This window comes from Pipistrellus hanaki, assembly GCF_964339955.1.
Source record: "Pipistrellus hanaki genome assembly, chromosome: 15".
NCBI lineage: Eukaryota > Metazoa > Chordata > Mammalia > Chiroptera > Vespertilionidae > Pipistrellus > Pipistrellus hanaki.
Genome location: NC_140517.1, coordinates 38,879,447 through 38,900,623, shown reverse-complemented (window position 1 = coordinate 38,900,623; position 21,177 = coordinate 38,879,447). Strand labels below are relative to the sequence as shown.

The following is a 21,177-nucleotide window of genomic DNA, read 5'->3' as shown; positions in this document are numbered from 1 at the left end:
TTGTTTAGACCAAGTTAAGGCTTCTTCCACGTGATTAGGAGTTCACTTTTTGAATAAGAATTGTGTGCCACAGGGGGCATCAGGATTTCAGAGATGCTTAGGTGGGGCATGGCCAAAAAAGGTTGGGAACCACTGCTCGAACTGAAGGGGCAGGGTCCCAAACCAGTCATGAAGGACTCTCCTCCCACCTCCAAAACACCAGGAAACAGAGACCAAAGGTGGCAGAGAACCAAGTGTAGAGAAAGTTTATTCACTGCCTGCTAATCACCTCTCACTGTGAGTAAGTTCCACAGGCTAACTTGCCATGCTTGCCCTAGCCCAGAGGGGCTTCCAGTCCTGGAGACATCCCACCTAGCCCCTGGGAAAAGGCACTGCAACCACAAAGTGGGGGCTGAGAGAGCCCCCCCAACAATGTAACAGCTTAGAGGAGCAGAAGCCCCACTCTTACTATCTCAGTCCTGCCCTGGCCCCTTGGAGAGTGCTGGCTGGGGAAGAGGGTGGTGTCCTGCCAGCTGCTTCCACCCCTCAGCCTGGGACTCTCTCGGGGTACCTGAGATGGATGGGGTGGGGCGAGCAGGCCTCACTTCTCAAAGTGGTCCAGGGGATAGTGCTCGCCATAGGTCTGGAGGTGACGGGCCAAGGACTCCTGCTGCTTGCGGAGCTGGGCAGGCATCTCCTGATACACATCCGAGAAGAGCAGATTGGGATTGGGCTTCAGCTTCCGCTCTGCCTGCTCGAAGGCCTCCATCACCTGGAGGACACGGGACAGTGGGCGGGTAACTGGCCTCCCACCCAGGGCCTGCCTCCTACCTGTAGGACTTCAGTGAGGCATTAACCCCAAGCCTTTGTGTTCCCATCTGGACAATGAAGACATCATCATCACAGTGCTGATCACTAACATCCCCATCAATGCCCCCAACCCCAGAATTTCCATCCTTCGCAGGACTAGGTACTGACCTAAGCCTATAGAATGGTTTTAGACTCGCCGAAACCAGTTTGGCTCAATGGATAGAGTGTCGGCTTGGGGACTGAAAGGTCCCGGGTTCGATTCGGACAAGGGCATGTACCTTGGTTGCGGGCATATCCCCAGTAGGGGGTATGCAAGAGGCAGCTGATCGATGACTCTCTCTCTCATCGATGTTTCTAACTCTCTATCTCTCTCCCTTCCTCTCTGTACAAAATCAATAAAAAATATATATATTTAAAAAAAAAAAAAAAAAAAAAAAGAATGGTTTTAGACTCAACAGCTCTAAGAAGCAGGCAGGTTAGAGATAAGGAAACCAAGGCACAGAAAAGAGACTTGCCCATGACAATGTCGTTAGGGGCAGAGCTGGACAGACTGCTGCCTGACACCAGGGTCCACCCTTACCTCTGGCTCCTGATGACCAGGGCCAGGGAGGACACGGGCTGGCTGTGGGTGGGACACTTACACCACCTGCGGATTAAGTCATCCCATTCCCCAAACTTCTGAAGCGGGTACCCAGGATCCCTCCTCAGAGAAGAGAGAGCAGAGGGCAGACATCGTGCCAAGGACATGGCTGAGGTGCATGTGCCCAAGCAGCCTAGCTCCACAGGCCATATTTACAGGTATCCCTGGGGTGATCCCTGAGTCCCCCAGTTCAATGTCCCCCAAAACCCAGCCTCCATCCTTTCAGGGTTCCCCATGATGCCCCACCTCCAGACAACCCCTGGGACTTCAGTTTCCAACAGAGGGAGCCCCTCACCTTCTTGCGGGACTGCTTCCTCCAGGTCTTCTCCTGCTCGTCATCCCACCAGCCGCGGCTCTGCATGTAGTGCCTCAGCCTGGAGATGGGGTGGTCCTGCTTGTCCCAGTAATTGACCTCGTCCACCGAGCGGTATGCCGAGCTGTCGTCACTGGTGCTGTGGTGCCCAATCCTGCTCCAGGCAAGGAAGGGGATACAACTTGGGATGATAGGGTCAGGCTTTGGAGACCCCAGTGATCGACGTGGGTAAGATAGTAAAGATGGTGGCTGTCAAGGTTGATGGGAATGGGGAAAGGCAGGCACCTATAGGTCATGGCTTCAATGAGGAAGGGCTGGTTCTCCGCCACGGCCCGCCGCCGGGCCTCCTTGGTGGCATTATACACAGCGAACACGTCATTGCCATCCACACGGATTGACAAGATGCCGTACCCGGGGCCTCGAGCCGCTGTGGGAACAAAGAGAGGCAGCTCAAACCCCATGGCTCAGAAGAAGACAATGAGCAGGGAAGGAAAGGGGAGGAGAGCAAACTCCTGCGGCCTCCCTTGTGCCAACAGCACAGGAAGAGAACAGGAGGGGAGAGGAGATGACAGATCCATACCAATGCCATCCCCGCGGTACTGCTCAGAGGTGGGTGTGGAAATGGCATAGCCATTGTTTCGGCAGAAGAAGATGATGGGGCACTCAAGGGTGGCAGCGAAGTTGAATCCGGCATGGGCATCCCCCTCACTGGCTGCCCCCTCACCAAAGTAGCAGATGACAATCCTGTTGGTATTGGCCCGCTTGGCTGCGTAGGCTGCTCCCACCGCTGTAGGCAGTGAGAGGGTGGTAAGCAGGAGCAGAGCACCATGAATATTCACCACCCTCACACACGCGCGCACACACACACACACACAAGCACTCATACATGCACACAAGCACACCATCACCCCAACCCCAGGCTCTGGGGTTCAGGCTGGCTGTGACCAAGCTATCACTGGGAAGAAAACACCTGATATCAGAGCTGGATGTGTGGCTCAGTTGATTGAGCACCCATTGCCCCATGCACTGAAAGGTCACCAGTTTGATTCCCAGTTTGATGGCATATCCCCAAGTTGTGGGTTCAATCCCTGGTTGGGATGCATACAGGAGGCAATTGATTGATATTTCTCTGACATCAATGATTCTGTTTCTCTCTCTCTCTAAAAGTCAATAAAAACCTATTTAAAAAAAAAAAAAACACCTATTTTTTTAAATCACGTAGTATCCTTACTGTCCCCCAAACCTGCCCTATCCCCTCTTCTCCCCTCAGCTGACATCCACTCCTCAGTCCCAAAACATGAGCACCATCTTTGACTCCTAACTCTCTGTCATCCCCACATTTACTCTACCTTCAAAAATAAGAGCCAGAATCTGACACCTTCTCCCCATCTCCTTCACCTCCCTGGCCCAACCTAGACCCCTCCTATTACTTTCAGAGCAGCCAAAGGACTGGTCAGTTGTGAGCCAGGCCAAGTCTGCACAGCTGACCACATCTCTCCTGCGGCCCTACGGCACTAATCCCACTCTGGGTTAAAGTCAAAGGCCCTGAGGCCCCAAGATCTGCACTCTCCATATCTCTGTGACACCCCCATCCCATTCATAGCTCCTCCCTACCCACAAACACATCAGGCAGGCCCCGCCTCAAGAATCCTGCTGGTTCCCCACTTGCCTCCTGGTCTGTCCTGAAATGTCACCTAGTGATACCATCCCACCTTTCCCATCACACAAAACTCCTACCTCCCTATGCCCCGCACCACCCCCCTCCCAGCCCAGCCTCATTTCCCCCTGCGGGACCTAACCCGACATGCTCCATGGGTCACTTATTCACCTTGTGTACTGTCCGTCTCCCCTACCTCCATGTCAGCATCAGGATGTCGGATGGTTTTGTCTGTCTCTTGTTTACTGTAGCTAGAATGACACCCACCTAGCAGGGACTCCATACACTTGCACCCAAAAGGAAGGTGAAGGCCAGGGTCCCGCCTCACGAAAATCCTACCTACCTTCAGCAAAAATGCCACCTCCACCTAGAAGGCTGTCCTGCCTACCTCCCACTTCAGAGCACAAATGGCTCATTCCTTGTCTCCAAGCAGAACACTATGAGCGAATGTACATGGGGCCTTCCGATGTGCCAGGCACTCTGCTAAGACCCGGTAGACACAGCAATTCATGTATCTGAGTTTCCCTGAGCAGAGAAAGCCGGAGCCCAGACTGACCCTCAATCAAGGGAAGGGAGAGCAGTCCTCTCCCATACTCGCACTGTGTGGGCGGCAGGCCCAGCCTTAGTGTGTCTGCTTCCCAAGCAGCTGCCTTTAACAAAAGCCACCCAACTGCTCTAAGTGCTGTGGACTTCCAGAATAAGCTTTAGGGGACCTGGACTGAAGCAGAGAAGAGTATGGGTCAAGAACCCAGGCTCTGGAGCCACAGTCCATGATTTGAATCCTGCTTTTCTAATTACCTGCCAGATGACCTGCAAGGAACCTGGCATACACTCAGTCACATGCAGTTGGCTATGTCTGTGCACGGACAAATGTGTGGGCCTGCCTGCCAAACCGATGAGGACACCACCACAGCCCTCCTCTGAAGGGTCCCAGACAAGAAGGGTCTTCAAAGTCTGGAGGCCAGACCAATGCTCTGTGTCAACAACCAGAAAGCCCCGCTGGTATGGAGAAGGGCTGGGGCCTGCACAGGGGTATGGCACTGGTCTGTGTTTCAGGCCCGGGACATGCATCCTCACCCTGAGGAATCTGTGTGGCCAGTGGAGAGGAGATGGTGACGAAGTGACGCTCCTTGCAGCCATAGTGGACGGGCATCTGGCGCCCCTTACCCAGGTCGTTCACGTTGCCGTAGCACTGGTTCATGAACTGTTCCAGGGGGAAGTCCCGATACATCAGCACACCTGCATGGGGAGGAGGCAGCAGTTAGTGAGGGATGGGGACCTAAGGGGGTAGACCAACCCCGTGGGGGTCCCAGAGCAAGGCTCTTCCTGCCCAAGCTTCCAATTTCCTGTTTGTACAGTAAGGAGCTGGACAAGAGCAGGGGAGGCATACTGGCACGCTTAGGGGACCAGCAGGTGCAGGAACCAGGTGGTCAGGCCAGAAAACACAGGGCCTGGCCCTGGCTGGTTTTACACAGTGGTTAGAGCAGACTCAAAGGTCAAGGGTTCAATTCCCAATCAAGAGCATGTACCTCAGTGGCAGGTTCCATCCTGGGAACCAGTCAATGTGCCTCTTACATCAGAGTCTCTCCCCACCCTCTCTCTCCCCGACTATCCCTTCTCTTTCACACTCTTTAAAAAAAAAAAAAAATCGAAAAAATATCCTCCAGTGAAGATTTTAATGGAAAAAAAAAAAAATTTTTTTTTTTTAAAGAAAGCACAGGCTTATCTCAAGAAGGAAGTCACTGTTCAGACCAACTGATTGCTACCCAGGGAGACTAAGTCATCCAATTTTTCAAAAGATAAAGACATCTAGCTTGCCTTTTTTTTTTTTTTTTTTTTTTTTTTTTTTATAAGAAAGTACCTAGTTTCTTTAAACAAATCTCTGGTGGATGCCTACCTACCATCAAAGAGAAGCCGACCACAAGGCTCTGACAGGGAACTGTGATGCCCACCTCACCTAGCTGGTGAGGGGTCCCTGAGGCATCACAATCCAGGCTCTGTTGTTCTGAGTACCACTGTTCTCCCCACTCCACAGCGGGGAGATTGAGAGAGTCAAGGATGACCACAGAGTTCACCTCCCCTTACCTGGCACGAGTGTCCTCAGCAGCTGCCCAGGAGCAGGACCTGTGTTGACTGTGGTGTCAGGGCCCAAACAGCCCTGTGTGGAGTGCCCAACTGCCACCATGAGTCCAGGACCCCCACTTGGTCTTGCCTGGAGACCCCATCAGCAAAAACAGCCCAGTCTCTGGGGAAATCTTCTTGCTAACAATGCTGAAGCACAGACTATCACAGGGTGTCTGTCCTTTACAGCATGTGGGGTTGGAGATCAGGTGCAGTGCAGAGGGGAGTCGACAGCCCAAGAGTAGACCAGAACACCCTATTGGTCAAGGGAGGGCTCTGCACAGTCAGCCTGGCCAAGCCCTGCCTCCCTCCTGAAAAGCTATCCCCGGGTGAGAGGCCCCCACCAGTCACAATATCACTCCTACAGAGTGCTTATCCCATGCCAAGACCTGAACTAACAGCTTTGTGTCATCTCTCCCACAAACGCCCTCAACAACCATGTTGAAAGGAAGGGTTCACCACTCCCATTATACATGAGAAAACTAAGGAGCAGTTAAGCAACCTGCCCTCGGTCATAAAGTACCTATGAGGAAGGCTCAAGATTTGTCTCCCTGGAAGCCCCAGGGGGAGGCTCCCTGGCAAGGCCCCCATACCAACAACCAGTCTGGAACCACCCCCTCGGCTCCCCAGGCTAACCCCTTCACCCCAACACTCTTTTATGCACATGGATTTTCTTCAGTCCCAGCCTTTGATCCTTTCTTCCCTGCACTTGTTCACTTAGAAGCCAGCCACCTCCCTGGCTGGGACCTGCCAGGCCTTCCCATCTGCTTCTGCTCCCGGAAGGCTAAGGCGCCTGGAGGGAGGCCAGCAGACCTTACACGGTGTGGACAGAGGCCCACACCTATAGCTAGATCTGCCCTCACTGCATGTTCGCAGCAACCCCCAGTGCAGGGGTTACAATACCACCATCATCTTGATTTTGGAGATGAGAAAACTGACACTCAGAGAAGGGAAGTGGCCTGCCCCAAATCTGACAACTGATAGCCATGGACCAATGAGGAGCACAGCTTTTAATCTCAACAGTGCCGGGCTTACACAGAGGGGAAGCCCACCTCCTCTGAATTCCTGTACCTGGCTTGGCTCTCTTGCTTGAAAAGCTCTTCCTCCAGCTCCTTGGACCTCCCTGACATCATGCCACTCCTTGAAGAGCACCCGGGATAACTCAAGAGGGACTGGGCCTGACCTGTCTCGATGGGGACCGCAGACCCAGGCCGCTGGCATGTGCTCCACAGGGCAGGGCCATGGGCAGACGTACCTGCCTCCCGGTACTGGCCAAACACCAGGTCAGTGTTGTCCAGCGCTGCTGCACTCCCCACGTGCGTCCCTTCCTCACCATAGTTGGTCATGTAGAAGGAGATCCGGCCCTGGAGGTAGAGGGAGGCCCAGAGGCCCGAGCTCAGTTATGCTAGGCAACCACAGAGAACCATCCAAATCCTGACCATCTGATGACTCTGTTAATCGACTTCATGAAGGCTGTTCTGAGCCAGGCCACACTGGGGTTTCACCCTTCATGGAGGAACTGCAAGACTGGTTAGAGCCAGAGTGAGGGAGCTATATGATGGAAGCTATAAGGACATACCTACCCCACCAGGGAGGGGCACCAGGAAATAATGCCTAAGCTGAGCGAAGGTCGGAGTGGATGGAAGTTTCTAGGCAGAGAGAACAATAAAGGCCATGAGGCAGGAAGAGCTGGGACATGAAGTGGAAAAGTGGAGAAGGATGAGGCAGGAAATAGAAGCAGAACCCAGGTAGTGCAGGAAATTACACATCCTAGACTTTACCCAGAATGTTTTAGAAAGGTCTCTCAGGCTACAGTGTGGGAAATGGTTGGAGGAAACAGGACTGAATGCAGCCAGCCATGCAGAAGGGCCAGTGGCCTGGCCTGGTAGTGCCGGGAAGCATGGAGAGGAGTGGATGGTTGACAGTCTTAAGAAGCAGTCTCCAGTCCTAGTTGGTTTGGCTCAGTGAATAGAGCATTGGCCTGCGGACTGAAAGGTCTTGGGTTCAATTCTGGTTAAGGGCACATGCCCAGGTTGTGGGCTCGATCCCTAGTAGGGGGCATGCAGGAGGCAGCCCATCAATGATTCTCTCTCTTCATTGATGTTTCTATTCCCTCTCCCTTCCTCTCTGAAAACAATAAAATAAAAAATAAATAAAAAGAAGCAGTCTCCGTGCTCAATTTGACAGCACATATACTAAAACTGAAATGAGACCAAGATTAGCATGGCCCCTATACAAAGATAACATGCAAATTCATGTTCCATATTTTTATTTACAATAACCACAATATGGAAGCAACCCAAGTACCTATCAATAGAAGATGTGGTATACACACACACACACACACACACACACACACACACACACACAAAATAGATTACGTAGCCATAAAAAAAGAATGTAATCTTACCATTTCCAATAATAGAGACCTAGAGAGTATTACGTTAAGTGAAATAAGTCAGTTAGAGAAATACAAATACCATATGATTTCAATTATATGTGGAATCTAAAGAACAAAATAAACAAACTAAACACAAAACAGCCCTGGCTGGATAGCTCAATTGGTTAGAGTATCGTCCTAATACACCAAGGTTGAGTTTGATCTCTGTTCAGGAAACATACAGAAGCAACCAATGAATGCACAAATAAGTGGAACAACAAATCAATATGGCTCTCTCTAAAACTCAATCGATAAATAAGTTTTTTTTTAAAAATAAGTACAAATCAGTAGTTATAAAATAGTCATGGGAATATAAAGTACAGCATAGGGAATACAGTCAATAATACTGTAATATTGTGCCAGGTGGGTTCTTGAATTATTGGGGGGATCACTTTGTAAATTATATAACTGTCTAGTATGCTGTACACCTGAAACTAGTATAATACCGAATAAAAATTAAATTAAAAAAATAGTACTGAATGTCAACTGTAATTGAAAAATAAAAATTTTTAAAAATTACATTAGCCCACCCAGCTGGTATGGCTCAGTGATTGAGTGTTAACCCATGAACGAAGAAGACCCCAGTTTGATTCTGGGTCAGGACACAATGCCCTGGTTGCCAACTTGATCCCCAGTGCGGGGTATGCGGGAGGCAACCAAACAATGCATCTCGCATACATGTCTATCTGTCTGTCTCTCTCTCTCCCCTCCTTTCCCTCACTCCCTCCCTTCCACTCTTTCTAAAAGTCAATGGAAAAAAAATATCTCCAGGTTAAGATTAACCAAAATAATAATAATAAATTTAATTTTTTTAAAAGCAGTCTAGCTGAAACCAGTTTGTCTCAATGGATAGAGTATTGGCCTGCGGACTGAAAGGTCCTGGGTTTGATTCCGTTCAAGGGGACGTACCTTGGTTGCGGGCACATACCCAGTAGGGGGTATGCAGGAGGCAGCTGGTCGATGTTTTTCTCTCATCAATGTTTCTAACTCTCTATCCCTCTTTCTTCCTCTCTGTAAAAAATCAATTTTTTATATATATATATATATATATATATATATATATATATATATATATACATACACACACACACACACACATATATATCTTTTATTATTATTATTATTATTAATTTTATTTTTTTTAAGCAGTCTATGGCAGACCCCCATGGCTGGCTATACTGGTGCCTAATCCCAGAGCCTGGAAAAGCCAAATGTTAGGTTCCCAGCCTCCCTCACAGCCAGAGGTGGCCACAGGACACAGCTCTAGCCAGATATTTAAATGGAAGTCTGCTTTCGCTTTCTTCTTTCTTCCTGCCTGGCACACAGCCCTGAAGCCTGGACCTGTGGCAGCCATCTTGGAATATGAGGCAATAAGCATCCGATGAAAGGCAGGCAACTCATCCAGCAGAATGGATTTCTAACTAAATGTCTAGGACAGAGAAAGTGATAGGAAGGGAGAAGAAGGAGTGAGAAATTAAATGCAGGCCTCCACTTTGGGCAAATGGGGATGGTGGGGCACCTTTCACTGAGAACTGGCCTAAGGGTGGGAGGGGAGCAGGTCTGGGAGGAAATGCAGAGGCCAAGTCTGGACAGGCTGAATTTGGTGTGGGACATCAGGGCAAGAAGCCAACTAGATCTGGGGCTAAGAGGAGAGTTCTGATTGGAGATCTGGGAAGCCTCTGGCATAGAGACAGACATGAGCTCCCTAGAACTACATGTAAAGTGAAACAGAGAGAGCCTGGGCTGGCACCTGCAGGATGCCCTCTGCATAGTGCTCATGTGTCCTGCAGGCCTGACCTTCTGTCGTGGTGGGGGAACCAGGTGAATAATGCTTTCTTCTAGGTGGGGAGCCAATTAAAAGTTAATTGACCTCTCAGAGCCAAGTGAGTGGGTGGATGCCAGGTGCTGAGTGCCTGGCAGGGCTGTGAGATTGGGGAGGGGAGGAGCCTAAGAGGGTCCCCTGAGGAAACAGGACCTCAGTTACTGGCAGAGTTCACTGGTTGCCACCCCGTATCTTACTCCTCTTCCTCTCTGCTAACAGAGGTCTCATTCACCACAGGCAGCGACTGCACAGACTAAAACACTACATTTCTCATTCTCCCTTGTAGCTAGGAGTGACGGATGAAATGTGAGATATTATTAGGAAGTCCTATACAGGTGGCTATGGGAGATACCTGGAAAGTGGTACGTCTGACCTACCACCTTCCACTACCTGCCTGGAATGAAATGTGATGGAGAGAACCCCAGCAGCCATTAGATTCATGAGAGGTCCTCAAGACTAGAAGCCAACACTGGGTATCGAATGACATTGTGGTGCCACCAGACCAGCCCAGACCACCTGTTTCCAGATGTTTTTTATGCAGAGAAAAAAAAAATGATTAATCTGTTGATGCTACTGCTTTTATTTTTGTTAGGATTTTTTTGAGGGGAGTGGAGGGACTGTTACTTGCAGGTGCAAGTAATCCTAGCTAACAGGATAAACCTTGATGGATGAGTTGAGCTCATTGAGGGCTTTCCTGTCAGCCACTGGGCAAGGGGCCTTACATGTTGGTTCTCATAGAATTCCTTCCCCAACCCTACAGGGTAGGTTCTCTTCTTATCCCCATTTTTAAAATATATTAAAGAAACTGAGACAAAGACAAGAAAAATCATCTGCCCAAAGCCATAGCTGTGATTGGATCTACATCTGTGGGATTACAAAGCCCCTGTCTGTGCAGCCAATGCGGGGGCAGGAAAGAAGCCAGGCATGTGTGAGGGTGGGAAGATGGCCTGGCCTGGCACTGAGGCTATGGAGAGGCCACGGCCACAGTGGAATAGGAGGGGCCAGATGTGATCCTCTGGACATGGAGCCACCGGAATTAACAGGAAGAGCCAGATGTGACCCTCTGGACATGGAGCCACCGGAGTTTCTGGGCAGGGTGGAGACGCCACCCTAAGTTGGAGAGCCCATACGGAGTGTTCCTGAGAGCAAGAATCTGGGAGTAGGCTGTCTGTCTGATCTGCTCAGTCTGTCTTCTAGGCCAGTGAGCCTCATACTTTAGATCACAGCAGAGGCTTGATACAAACGCAAATTTCCAGCAGGTGTGGTGACATCCCAGGACCTGCGTACTCAATATTCTTCCCCCTTTTCTAACAGGAACCCCAGCACTCATGCTCTCTGTCTACTCCTCTATTCCCTTGGTTCCTGGGATAGCCCCAGCCTGGCCTATCACAGGAGCTGGTTCATGGAGGGGTAGCCAATGAGCATCAGCCTATGAGCCTGGCCAATGAGCATCAGCCTAGGTCTTCTGCTTGGAACATTAGGGACTACTTTCTTTCCACCACTAAGAAGCAGGTTTAATTATCATGAGGCTAAATAGCTAATATTGGTTATGGGCTACTAAATGCCAAGTTCACTGTTCCTAAGGCCATTCCTCATGGAAACCCTATGCAGACCAGAAAACTGATGCACTGAGAAGCTAAGCAGCTTTCCCAGGGCTGCAAAACCAGAAAAGTAACAGATGAGCACTTCAATCACACCCTGAACCCTTTCTCTACCACCTCTCCCTGAGCTGGAGCATCCAGAGACCACCACTGTTTGAGAATGAAGGAAGCCAAGGCAAAAGAAAGGAGAAAAGACACTCGGAGAAACAGGTCTGATGACATCTTTCAAGCCCCCAGAGCCAGCTGTGCCCTCTGGACTTTAGTTACTTGAGTCAGTATTTCCCTATTTGACTGGATCTCTGCCCACTGAGGATCACAGCATGTTTGGCGTGGGCACTCAGGGGAGCACCAAGGGTCACCGTTTCTCAGGACTATGAGTTCCCAAGAAGAGCCCTCATATCTCCTACCTTCCCTCTCCCTGCAAGGTTAAGTCCCAATCTGGTGCACATTAGCTGTTTTCAGTGATCTGGTCCATCCTTCTGCCCCTGGGCAGCGCCCTTCCCACATTCCCCTCCAGAGCTCCAAAAGAACCCCAAGAACTCTAAGGACCCCAAGACAAAGGCTCCATTCCACTCTCTCCTCCTTGGGAACTGTCTTTTGGCCCACACACAAGTAGGAGGACCTCAGATAATTCCAAGCTCCCCCCACCCCCAACCTGTCCCCACCCACCTGCCGCTGGGACTCATAGAGGATGCGATCCATGGTGTTCAGCAGCGTCATGCTCTTATAGAACTTGAGCACCTTCTCCTGCGGAAGCTGCAGATAGAGGCACAGAGATATTGGGGTCTGTGGGACCAGAGAGGACATGGGCAAGGGAAGCAGGGGGTGGGGGAGAAGGCCTCTTACATGGGGATCCTCACTGGGGTTGATGATCTGACCCTGCCGATCCATGACACGGTAGATGGGGATCCCAGAGATGACATTGGGTTGCATGAATTCCAGCTTGTCTATGAACTCTGCTGAGGCCCCTGGGAACTGGGGCTTGTCATCCAGGGATGAGAAGTGCTGCTGCTGCTGTCTCTGCGAATGCTGGGGAGAGAAGCAAGGGACATCTGAGTCAGGAGCAGCACCAGGTTCCACTGGCTCAACTCCATGGGAACAGTCAGTAGGCCTGGTGGTTAAGTCGCCATGGCTCAGGTGGACTCTGGGGCCTGACACATAGGGTGTGAATTCCAGCTCCACTACTCTCTCATTGCATAACCTTGGGCAAGTTACTAGAGCGTCTTTGTGTCTTAGTTCCTCATCCAATTGGGATGAAGATAACAACTATCCCACAGGGTTGTTGTGAAGATTAAATAATTCAATAAAATGGCAGGAAGCTCAAGAACTGGCAGCTATTATTATTATCAGAGGCCCCTGGCATTCAAGACCTCCCCAGTCTGGCCAGAGAACTACCTCCCTTTTTCAATCACCCACAGCTACCACAAGCACAGACATCCCTGCCCGGTGCCCTCGAGTCAGCCAGGTAAGTTCTTTACTGACATCTGTACCCACCAAGGAGGCCACCCAAAATAAAGTTAAATCTGTGTGTGTGTGGGGGGGGGGGGGGGTGTTTAAAACATATTTTATTGATTTTTTTACCGAGAAGGGAGTGAGTTAGAAACATTGATGAGAGAGAAACATCAGCTGCCTTCTGCATACCCTCCACTGGGGATGTGCCCGAAACCAAGGTACATGCCCTTGACCAGAATTGAACTTAGGACCCTTGAGTCCGCAGGCGAGGCTCTATCCACTGAGCCAAACTGGTTAGGCCTAAATCTGTGAGTTTTTAGAGTCAGCCTGCCTGAGTTCAAATTCCTTGTTTGGTGACCATGGAAAAGTGATTTCCCCTTTTCCAAGTCTGTCCTTTCTCATCTGTAAAATGGAGAAGAACAACACCTTATGGCTGAAACCGGTTTGGCTCAGTGGATAGAGCGTTGGTCTACGGACTGAAAGGTCCACAGGTTCGATTCCGGTCAAGGGCATGTACATTGGTTGCGGGCACATCCCCAGTGTGTGTGTGTGTGTGTGTGTGTGTGTGTGCAGGAGTCAGCTGGTCGATGTTTCTCTCTCATTGATGTTTCTAGCTTTCTATCCCTCTCTCCCTTTCTCTCTGTAAAAAAAAAAAAAAAAAAATATATATATATATATATATATACACACACACACACACACACACACACACACACACACACACTATGAAATGTTATGAGGCTAGCACTAGCTAGTTTGGCTCCAAGCATCAGCCTGGGGACTGAAGGGTCCAGGGTTTGATTCTGGTCAAGGGCACATACATGCCCAGGTTGCAGGCTTGATTCCCAGTAGGGGGTGTGCAGGAGGCAGCCAATCAATGATTCTCATCAGTGACGTTTTTATGTCTCTCTCCCTCTCTCTTACTCTCTGATATCAATAAAAATAAATTTTTTAAATAAATATTATGAGGCTAAAATGATATCATGCATGTAAAATGTTAGCAAAGCACTTATAAGTCATACAGTAAATGCTCAAAAAAATGTTGATTATCATTTATTCCACCATATCACTGCACTCATCTCTTTACTATTTCTTCCCCCATAACTGGGCAAACTGCTCCACACACCAGTGCCCTCTCCACACCAGGCCTAACTCCCCCCATAAGCCCAGTCTGACTCATTCAACAAATATTTGAGCACCTGCTTCATTCCAAGCCCTCTGCTGGGTTCTGGGAACCCAGCATGGAAGACAGATGCTGAACAAGTACTGATGAGGGTGAGTCACATTCTCCTAGAAGCCAAGGGACTCTGCACAGTCTAATGGAAAGAGGGGCAGGCTTCTCTGAAGAAGGGACAGGAGAGCTGAGACCTGAAGGATATCTACGAGTCAGGGAAAGAGCATTCGAATCCAGGGGAATAAAACATGCAAAAGGCAAAATGTGAGGAGTGGCGTGTCCCTGTGGAACCTGGAAGGAGCTCAGATTGGCTGGAGGAGTTCTGTGGGGAGCATCACACCTGCTGGGACCAGGGAACACCTGGCTGGGAAAGCCCGTGAGAAGTCTACATATGTGACAGGATAGGAACCGATTCCATTTCTTAGCTCTTGAACTACCCTTGAACTGATCTCAATATGGCAATAGCTCCCCTTGACTAAACACTTGCTGGGTGCCAAGCTGAACTCTGCATGCACAATCTTAATACTGCCCTTGAGTAGATGAGAAAACTGTGGCTCTGGGAGATAAAATAACCTGCACCAGGCCACAGAGCTACAACTAATTAGGTCAGGATTGGCTTCAAACCTGGGTAGGTCCAACATTCAGACCCCAAAACCCATGCTCCTAACCCAACTGTGATAGCTGGCTTGGTTTCCACATGTCTACATCTGTACTTCCCACTGGATGCCAGATCCCTCTTAGCTCAGAATGGTGGCTTTACTTCCAACAGGAGCTAAAGTTTGCCATGAGCTGGACCTCACACACTGTGCTCAAGTGTGTTTCCTTTCCCTCTCTCCTTTAATTGCAGTGAAGAAGCCTCCAAGGTTCCAGAGGGGAGCTTGAACATGTGTGCATTTATCTGTGATTATAGTTGTGAGGAAATAAAGGAAATTCCACTCCCAACAGCAGGGCAGGTCCAGGCTTGACATCACGGCATACTTACCCTCTGCGTGCGAGGGAAGCAACTAAACTGCAGAATGAGCTCTGCAGACTGTGCTCCCCCTCTGAGCACTCACATGGCCGGACCTTTTCATCCACCTAGAGGATCCTTTTGTGTTGTGTCTGTCCACACATACATCACAAGCTCTGGGAAGGCAGGGTTCATGTCCAGGTTGGTTACAGAGCAGGCACTCAACAGGCAATTATTGAACAAATGCAAATGGTGGATGGTTACATTCACTGGCACTGGAATCCCACTGGCCTGGGTTCCAATTTCTTAGCTCGCTGTATGGCCCTCTGCTAGACACTGTATCTCTTTTAATTTCTTCTTCTGTAAAAGGCTGCAAAGGGTGCCGTGAAAAGTTCCTAAGATAAGGCACACAAAGGATTCAGTACAGTGTGGGACATACTATGTGCTTGAAAATTGATAAAAGGGCGAAAACAAAGTCTAGAAGGTTAGGAAATGGGGAACAAAAACAAAGTCTAGAAGGTTAGGTCTGGCACCTCAGGAGGAAGACAGACAAAGAGGAGTTGGAGAGAAGGGCTGGCTACACCTCAAACTGGGTTGTGACGCCAGACCATTCCAGAGAAAGTCTGAGGTCCAGGGGAGACAGATGTAACGAGGGCTGCGATCTGGGAAGGAGCTCTAAGAGGGTAGTCCAGAGGCCAGCAGAGGTCAGGACCATAGCAGATCAGGGTGTGAAGGCAGCACTAGCGACTGGACAGCTACTGTCAGGGCACTGTGGAACACCCCATACATTAGAGTTGACCCTTGGCTATGTCCCTTCTCTGCAGGCATCTCAGTTTACTGTGCTAATTCAGTGAGCTCCGTGAAGGGCTCGGCAGTGCCTGGTCCTGAAGAAATGCTCCATCATGGGAGGGAGTGGGTGGTAAAAGCCTGCAGAGGAAGGATGGGACTCCACCTACTTCTTTTGTTTTGGGAGAGAGGGTGTGTGTGTCCTGGTGGCCAGGAAGTCACAATGGCAGAGGCTACACACATTTACACAAAGTCTTGACGCCACATGCTCTCCCACCACACAGGAAACAGGAAAACCTGCTCTGGATGGTCTGGTCTGCGCAGGTCAGTGCTGGGGTGACCCCTCATGGAGTCACTCCCTACAGCACCAAGGTTATGATCAAGGACTTGAACAAACTGCTGTCCCCTGGCTGTGTAACTAAAGCTCCCTGAGCCTCAGTTTCCTCATGTGTAAACAGAGGATGGTATGAGTACTCAGCCCAGCACCTGGCACATATGAACACGCAAGAACCAAATAATGTATTTGACAACTGTTGTCAAACAGGTAGATACGGAACACTTGCTCCAAGTCAGGCCTGAACTGAGGGTTGGAGATGAAGGGAAGGGATGGATGACAGATACTTAACACACAAGTTACAATCAAAAGGGGAGGACTTAGAGGCAGCATAGTTTAGTGGTAGGCACAGGGCAGGGCAGGATGAGACTGCCTGTGTTTGAATCCTGACTTTGTCCCTTTCCAACTATGTCATCTTGGGCAGGAGACAGTCGTCCTGACCCTGCGGAAAAAATAAGAATTTTTTCTTATGGAAAAAATAAGAATCGATACTTCACAGGCATCATGATAAGATGGATATAAAGCCCTGCCATAGCTCTGGGGGAACCTTTTACTACAGCATCAGATGGAGCATGATGAAAGCTTCCTAGAGAAGTGGGGGCAGGGTGTAAAGCTGAGGCCTGCTGGACAGAACCACTTTCTTTCTCCTCACATCTCTCTGAAGGGGTACCACTGTAGTCCCTATTTTACAGATGGAAACATGCTGAAGTCGGGAAAGCTCCTCTAAGGAAGTGGCCTGTCAACCGATATCTGAAGGACCACATTCCTACAAAGACTTCTGGGTAAAAAGGGCTCATCCAAAGAGGGGGGAAATGGCCAGCAGGGCTGAGGAAAGGAGGGAAAGGGCTGAGGCCAGTTCTATAACCCAGCTTCCCGCCAGCTACCTGGGCAAAGGCAGGTGAGACAAGTAAAGACTGGACTAAGCAAGATGTTGCAAGACCTAAAGGAAAGCCCTAATGCTCTCTTCCTGGCAGCCTGGTACTATGAAAAGAAACTGGGCTTTGGAGTCCTGAGCTCCAAGTTCAGACTTCACCTTTCTAAGTCCCAATTTCCTCATCTGTAAAGAGAGAAAACTACCAATAGGTACCTTACAGTGTGGCTAAAATAAATAAAATAATGGGTGTGAGTAGGCACTGTAAATCATAAAGTGCTTCATGATGTGAAAAAGAGGCTGGGTTCCTTAAGACACAAGCCAAGGAGATGGACACATACAGTTAGGAGACCAATAATGTCCATCTCCATTCATCCCACAGTATACATGGACACCAACCACTTGGAGACACTGGAGCCCTTGGACAGGCAGCCCAAACAGCTGGGAAGGAGAAATATTTCTAATTTGCACAAAGATCTAGGTGCTTCCTAAATTCCAACAGGGCAGGGACTCTAGTTACCCACTTGCTAAGCTCAGAGAAGTGAAGCATCTTGGCCAAGGTCCCACTTGCTTCTTGGGGTGGTGGCTAAGAAACCAACTCAGGACACCTTGACAATCAAGTTTTCCTTCTTCCTCTTCTCGCTGAGCACTAACTCGTCTGCCAGCAACTGGAAGGGGAGGAAGGGAGACAGAATGGGGCAAACGCCTCCGAGGTGAAAGGAAGGACAAGCAGGCAGTGAGAAGGCAGCCCACTCTTCCTCCCAATCCAGCCTGCTCCAACAACCCAACCAGTCCACTACAACACACTCCCAACCTTCTCCCAAGGCACTGTCTCCTGGCTCCACTGTGATCAGCTAAAACTGCACCATCCAATATAGCAGCCAGCAGCCACCTGTAGCTATTTAAATATCAATTCATTAAAATTAAATACAGATGCTAATTGTCTTACAATGGGGTTAAGTACTGATAAACCCACCATAATTGAAAATACCATAAACTGAAATGTATTTAAAACACCTGACCTATTTTGACTCCGTTGGATGTCATCCCATGCACCAACTGCAGGTCAGGGCACATGCCTGGATTGTATGTGGAATCTAATGAATAAAAAAACCCTGATGAACAAAACAGACCCAGAGACATAGAAGCATGGAACAGGCTGAAGAACCCTAGAGGCAAGGGGGGAGGGAGGAGATCATCCAAAGAACCTGTATACATGTATAAATAACCCACAGACACAGACAATAGGATGGTGAAGGCCTGGGGTGGGCAGTGGGGTGAGATAGAAGGGGTTAATGGGAGGGAAAGGGGCACATATGTAATACTTTCAACAACAATGATTTAATTTTTTAAATATATTTTACTGATTTTTTTTTTTTTAGAAAAACATCAATGAGAGAGGGAAACATCATGGCATTATCTTGGGTTTCATCTCAAGAGTTAACTGCCTTCCAAAGGACCTAAATAGACACTTTTTCAAAGTGGACATACAGATGGCCAAGAGTCATATGAAAAAAATGGCTCCTGCACGCCCTGCACAGGGGATCAAGCCCACAACCTGGGCATGTGTCCTGACCGGGAATCGAACCAGTAGCCTCTTGGTTCCTGTCTTGATGCTCAACCACTGAGCTATACCTGCTGGGCAAGATTTATTATTATTATTTTTTTTAAGAGCTTTTCTAGCCCTAGCCAGCTTGGCTCAGTGGATAGAGCATTGGCCTGCAGACTGAAGGGTCACAGGTTTGATTCCAGTTAGGGACATATGCCTGGGCTGCGGGCTCAATCTCCCGTGGGAGGCATGCAGGAGGCAGCTGATCAGTGATTCTCATCATTGATGTTTCCATCTCTCTCTTCCACTCCCTTCTTCTCTGAAATCAATAACAAATGTATTTTTTAAGAAAAGAGTTTTTCTTCACTAGAAGCAGGAAACATAGATGGGCCTTTTGCAGACATCATGGGATGTGAGAACACAAAACACAGTGTCCAAAATATGTTGGCCACACAGTACATTGTGGTTGTTTGCCCTCGTGATCATGTGGCTGACTGAGAGCTATAGCCGCTGCCTCTGCCCAGCACAACCACATATTGCTAATCCAGGAAAATATATCAAAATTCAAAGGTTTATAATGAATGTTTCATTTTCCCCATTATAACATCGAAAAATTGTTAAGTCAAACCATCGTAAGTTAGAAACTATCTGTAAAGTGAAAATTTCAGTTCCTCAGTGGCACTACCCATGTTCCGAGTGCTCCAGTGGCTACTGTACTGGACAGCCCAGACAGAACACTTCCATCATCACCAGAAGTTCTATAGGACAGCCCTGGCCTAAAACCTTCTTTGACTAAATGCTACTACTCCTTCCCTCCATTCAAAAAAAAAAAAAAAAAAAAAAGTATTTTTAATTTTAGAAAGGATAGGAGAAATAAAAGTGGGGAAGAAAAACCAAGACTCCAAAAATATATACATTTTTAAATATACATACATAGAAAGTAGAACTTTGTAAGGCCCTCTCTTCCTTCCCCCCACCCATCCCCAAAAAACGAGAGGGGAGTCAACAGGGAAGGGCAGCAAGGAGACTAAACCAGAAGGAAGCCGATTTAATCAGTCACAAATGACCTTTCCCAGCTCCTGCCCCAGTTCCGCCCACATCCCGCCCACTGGCCCAGCCAATGGACTCCTGGGACTGACATCAGCTACAGAGGATCTGAATGCTAAAAAAAAAAAAAAAAAAAAAAAAAGCCACAAAGACCAACCTAAAGGCAGGGGACTGCCCTGCCCCATCAGGCTCTAGCAACCCTTACCTTCCTAATACCCCTCCCCTCATTCCTGGCCTCTCCACCTTCCTCCCATTTCTCCTAGTATCTACAGTTTCTTCCCATAGTGTCTAGCTTCCCTCCTTCTGGATTGGGAGATCAGAGGGCCCAACCCCACAGGATCTGGGCCCAGGATTGATGGATTTCCCTCCAAGGCCCTCATCAATCCAGGCCCTCCAAAAATCACCTCTCTTCTCCCTCGCTTCCCTACAGCCTCACTTCCAAACGCAGCCAACATTCCTATTGCCCACATCATATACCAGTTCTTGGCATGCTACTTATTTAATTTTCACAACAACCTCATGAGATGCCACTGCTAGCATTTCACAGAGGGGGAATCAGGTCCACAGAGCGCCAAGCCCTTACCCAAGCTACATGGCTGGAAGGTGGAAGATTAGGAAGATGACCCAAGGTGATCGGGCTTCCTAACTTTCTAAACAGCTACCCTCTCTCTCTCTAATTGTGAGACTGTAGTTCATAGCTCTAGTGCAGCCCCCAAGGGCTTCCAGTAAGACTTTTTTTTTTCTAAGAAATGTGGGCAGCCGAGACCCGTTTGGCCCAGAGGAGAGCGTCGGCCTGCGGGCACATCCCCAGTAGGGGGTGTGCAAGAGGCAGCTGATCGATGATTCTCTCTCATTGATGTTTCTAACTCTCTATCCCTCTCTCTTCCTCTCTGTAAAAAATTAATAAAATATATATTTTTTAAAAAATGTGGCCAAAGTGCCCCTGTGGACCTCTCCCTCCTCTCTAATTCAACAAGTATTTAGGGATCATCTCCTCTAGTCTGACCACAACAGACAAGGTCCTGGTCGTGCCGTTTGATTAGGGGGACACGGGATCATACTGCGTTCTGTGCAACTCGTTTTAAAATCCGAATTGTAGCAAACGAGCAAAGAAGGACTGGGGGCACTAGTTTAAAAAGCCCGTGACTGGAGACTTTGATTTCTCTTCTCTCCTCTTTGAAGGGAAGGGGTCTTTGCGGAGAAGTCCTTCCTCTTCCTAAGGCAAGTTCACTCCCCAAGCCCTGAGGCAAAGGTCTCGCTCCAAGCGGCCCTCCAAACGGCCACCCCCTTCCCTGAGGATGGATGGCAACTCAAGAGGAACCCCGTCCGTCACTCTTTACAAGTGGTCCCTTCTGTGACAGCCCTTCCTTCACTCCCTGCAGGGCTCACAGTCTGAAGACAGCATTGACATCCCTATTTCGCCCTGGGGAAAAGGCCCTGGTGCCTCAGGTACTCACAGACACAGCCAGCCCCCGAGTCCCAAGCCGCCGCAGGAGCTGAAAGCCAGCCCGGCCCAAGCCTCTACTCGGTCCCCACATCCCCATCCGCGCTACACCGGCCGCCAACGCCATCTTGACTAACAACCCGTTGGTGACCCGCCCCTCTCCCCCGCGATACCGGGGGCTGCCCCTC

At 49.2% G+C, this 21,177-nt stretch overlaps 1 protein-coding gene across 1 annotated transcript; it reads right to left on the bottom strand.

Moving 5' to 3' along the window:
• Positions 1 to 219: 219 nt before the first annotated feature.
• BCKDHA (branched chain keto acid dehydrogenase E1 subunit alpha) lies at positions 220 to 21,160 on the bottom strand. Its single transcript, XM_084905420.1, has 9 exons — positions 21,003 to 21,160; positions 12,230 to 12,412; positions 12,053 to 12,139; positions 6,776 to 6,884; positions 4,477 to 4,638; positions 2,323 to 2,529; positions 2,028 to 2,169; positions 1,725 to 1,896; positions 220 to 751 (listed from the first exon to the last, which is right to left on the bottom strand). Exons 1-9 carry the CDS (start codon positions 21,114 to 21,116, stop codon positions 581 to 583), a joined length of 1,347 nt encoding a protein of 448 aa, XP_084761546.1. The 5' UTR covers positions 21,117 to 21,160; the 3' UTR covers positions 220 to 580.
• Between the last annotated feature and the right edge of the window lie 17 nt (positions 21,161 to 21,177).

Excerpts from the sequence above, each read along its gene's own strand:
- BCKDHA (XM_084905420.1), bottom strand. The coding sequence starts at position 21,116 with ATGGCGTTGGCGGCCGGTGTAGCGCGGATGGGGATGTGGGGACCGAGT. Across the intron at positions 4,639-6,775 it reads TGGCCAGTACCGGGAGGCAG|GTGTGCTGATGTATCGGGAC; the intron begins GTACGTCTGCCC and ends CTCCCCATGCAG. Across the intron at positions 1,897-2,027 it reads ATTGAAGCCATGACCTATAG|GATTGGGCACCACAGCACCA; the intron begins GTGCCTGCCTTT and ends TGCCTGGAGCAG.